Genomic DNA, 3,282 nt, shown 5'->3' on the forward strand with positions numbered 1-3,282 from the left:
GGGCGAGAGAGAAAGAGAGAGGGAGAGGGAGAGAGAGACTGAGTGAGGGCTTGCTGGCCGAGTGGACGCGTCGGAAACCTCCCCGGAGGGGCCCTGTGTAATTCGATGCATGCTGTTAAAGCTTAGAGTATATTGTCTTCCCTTTGCTTATGAAGCCTCCGCCCACTGGCCCACCCTACATTTAGAGGATCATGTGACTGGGGTAAGTCATTTGCAAGTACAACCGTTCTCTGTGCGCTCCCATTCATTTCCTGAGAACTGCCAGAGCCGAGCAGCTGAGAGGCAGAAGGGGAGGGAGCTACTCACTCACTCCCGCACACACACACACACACACACACACACACACACACACACACACACACACACACACACACACACACACACACACACACACACACACACACACACACACATGCACACACACACACACACACACACACACACACACACACACACACACACACACACACACACACACACACACGTGTGCGCGCTTGCGCACCGACACATACAACACAGAGTGAGAGCGGGGAGAAGAGAGAGGAGAGAGAGGACTGTAGAAGAGAAAACAGTCTCCACGGCTCTGCAGCTTCTGACAAGGTCTGTGCATTTTCTCCTACCGTTGCTCTGCCACTGTGCGCTTCATTTGTCATGTTGGTGGGTTTGTGCTTCTGTTCCGTGTGTCTCGTTCAGCTGTCATTGCTCTGTCAAAGCCAATGACAAGTCAGATCACCTATACGGCACACTGTTGTCCGTGTGCGGCATTGTGCTCGCTGTCAGTCAGAAAGGAATACAGAGGCTATCACCGATGCTGGCTGGACTTATAACACCTATTTCCAGTATGACTCCAATCCATGAACTGTCATGAACAAGAAGAGTCTTGCTGTTACACAGAGTGGACACAGGCATGGACATCATCCCATAGCGTACCGGTGTACCTAGTTGAGGTTACTTTGTTTCCTCTCAATTTCTGGCAAATTCACTGTTCACAGTTTAATTTGCACCGTTTGTGCCTATTATGATTTTAGAGTGTGTGAACGTAGTCTGATATTATTGTAGGCTAGAGCTGACTCAATGTCTTTTAACTAAGGCATGAGAGTTTAAAGCGAAACAGAGCAGCAGCAAACTCTCTCTCAGCACTTTCGTTCTGGAAAAGTTTGGTGCTTGTCAGAGTTTTGTGCATGTGTTAGAGTGTGGTGCGCCTCACTGTGTGTGTTTTTATGTAAGCGTGTGTGTGTGTGTGTGGCGTGTGTGTGTGTGTGTGTGTGTGTGTGTGTGTGTGTGTGTGTGGGTGTGTGTGTGTGTGTGTGTGTGTTTGACAGCCTTATTTGCCTACTGTACTGTAGCTCACAGACAGAGAGCCAGAGCTGTTAGCAACGGGTTAAACATTAGGAGGCTCGGGTAGCTGAGGAAGGACACCGGGGGGAGGTGTGCATGTGTGTGTGTGTGTGTGTGTGTTTTTGTGTGTGTGTGCGCGTGCGTGTGAACGTGCATGTGTAAAGTGTTTGTTTGAGTGTGCGCATGTTTGTGTTTACGTGTGTGCGTGTGCGTGCGCTCGGTGTTTGTCACTGTGCGTCTCTGTGTGGGAGTGTTGCGGGGCTGGTGTCTTGGGTGTCATCGACAGCGCTCTCACTTCCAGGGTAATAGTCATTGGTATTGATGGGTGGCTGTCAGGAGGCAGAGAGCCACCAGGCTGAGGGGAGAGAGTGGCTGAGGGGCTGGCCCTCGGCTGTTATTTTCAATTACAGGGGACCGGGGCAGAGCTGACAGCAAAGGCATTTGTACACCCCAGCGAGGGCGGAGGTAGTGGGTGGATGGGGTGAGGGAGGGGCGGTAGTGGTGGGTGGGTGGGATGGTTGGAGAAGAGACTCTGGCCCCTCTGCCTCTGGGTTTGATGTGGAAACTGAGCACTGACCTCCATGACTTTACCCCCGCACACTGGAGAGGCCCTCCCCCGCCTTTAACTGTGTGACAGCAGTGTGTGTGTGTGTGTGTGCGTGTGTGTGTGTGTGTGTGTGTGTGTGTGTGTGTGTGTGTGTGTGTGTGTGTGTGTGTGTGTGTGTGTGTGTGTGTGTGTGTGTGTGTGTGTGTGTGTGTGTGTGTGTGTGTGTGTGTGAGAGAGAGAGAGTGTGTGCGGCACGAGCGCAAGCCTGTGTGTAGCTATGTGTGTAAGTAGTATGGAGGGATTTTGTGAGTGAGCAGGCATAGCAGAGAGATGGGGGGGGCATAGAATAGACCCCCTGGAGCTCAGGGGTATTCAGTGAGTGAGATTAGTGCCTATATAAACTCTCACTTAAATCCATTTACCATGGACCCCTCACTCCCCTCGCATGAATACGCATAAGAAGGCAGATATCGCTATACATGCACCCTTATGCTACATGAACAGCTCAGTGTCACGTATGAACAGTTCAGTGTCACACACACACACACACACACACACACACACACACACACATACACACACACACACACACACACACACACACACACACACACACACACACACACACACACACACACACACACACACACACACACACACACACACACACACAATAAATAAATGAAAAATACTCATACTCTGGCTGCATAACATAGATATTTGTGACTGTCTGCAACTGCAACCAGATCAATGGAGGCTGTAATCCCTCACCACCAACACCGCCGCATTAAGCTATTGCTATCATTTCGATTCCTTCCTCGGTCGCAATCACCCCTCAGATATGGTCCAAGGGCTTATGATAGTGATCAGTTCAGGTGGGGGACTCAATTAAAAAGCCAATCACCAGCGGATAGGCTCTATCTGTCCATCAACACCGCTTTCCCCCCAGCACATTTAATTGCTCCGCAGGATTCCGCCACTAAAGGCATCATCTGTCTGCCACAGATCAGGACACACAAATTGGGCCGCTTGTTGACAGATGGAATCTTTCAGGATGGAATACTATAGTGCTATATCATTCGAAGGGCACACACTTATTCTGGGGTGAGGGGGTTGTGGAATTCCCCACGCTATGCCTAATCAGTTGGGTTAACTGCCAGCATATTGATTGACTGCTGTATCATTGATCCAGCTGCATGTTATGGACTGTATAGTCATTGATTGGAGATAGACTGCAGTGCACTGTTATGGCCACGCTCACTTGCCAAGAGACTCCTACTGTAAAGCCAAGGCCAGAGGAGGAGTGGTGATGGGGGTGGGGGAAAGGGGCGTGCTCAAGGTGCATTGTGGGATAGCCCTGTCCCCCGTCCCTGTCCATGTGTGTGTACGTGCATGCA

The 3,282-nt window shown here is 50.6% G+C and overlaps 1 protein-coding gene across 3 annotated transcripts in view; it reads left to right on the forward strand.

Moving 5' to 3' along the window:
- The first annotated feature begins 266 nt into the window (after positions 1 to 266).
- Positions 267 to 3,282, forward strand: part of klf12b (Kruppel like factor 12b) — a 46,966-nt gene continuing 43,950 nt past the window's right edge. For 2 of the 3 annotated variants that reach the window (XM_080456484.1, XM_080456486.1), the window contains exon 1: positions 267 to 600. In XM_080456484.1, coding sequence (XP_080312610.1) covers positions 413 to 600 — 188 coding nt within the window. In that variant the 5' untranslated portion in view covers positions 267 to 412. Of the gene's footprint in view, positions 601 to 774; positions 948 to 3,282 lie in introns of those variants that run through there. The other variant, XM_080456487.1, reaches the window with a different exon arrangement.

This window comes from Gymnoscopelus braueri, assembly GCF_963280865.1.
Source record: "Gymnoscopelus braueri genome assembly, chromosome: 18".
NCBI lineage: Eukaryota > Metazoa > Chordata > Actinopteri > Myctophiformes > Myctophidae > Gymnoscopelus > Gymnoscopelus braueri.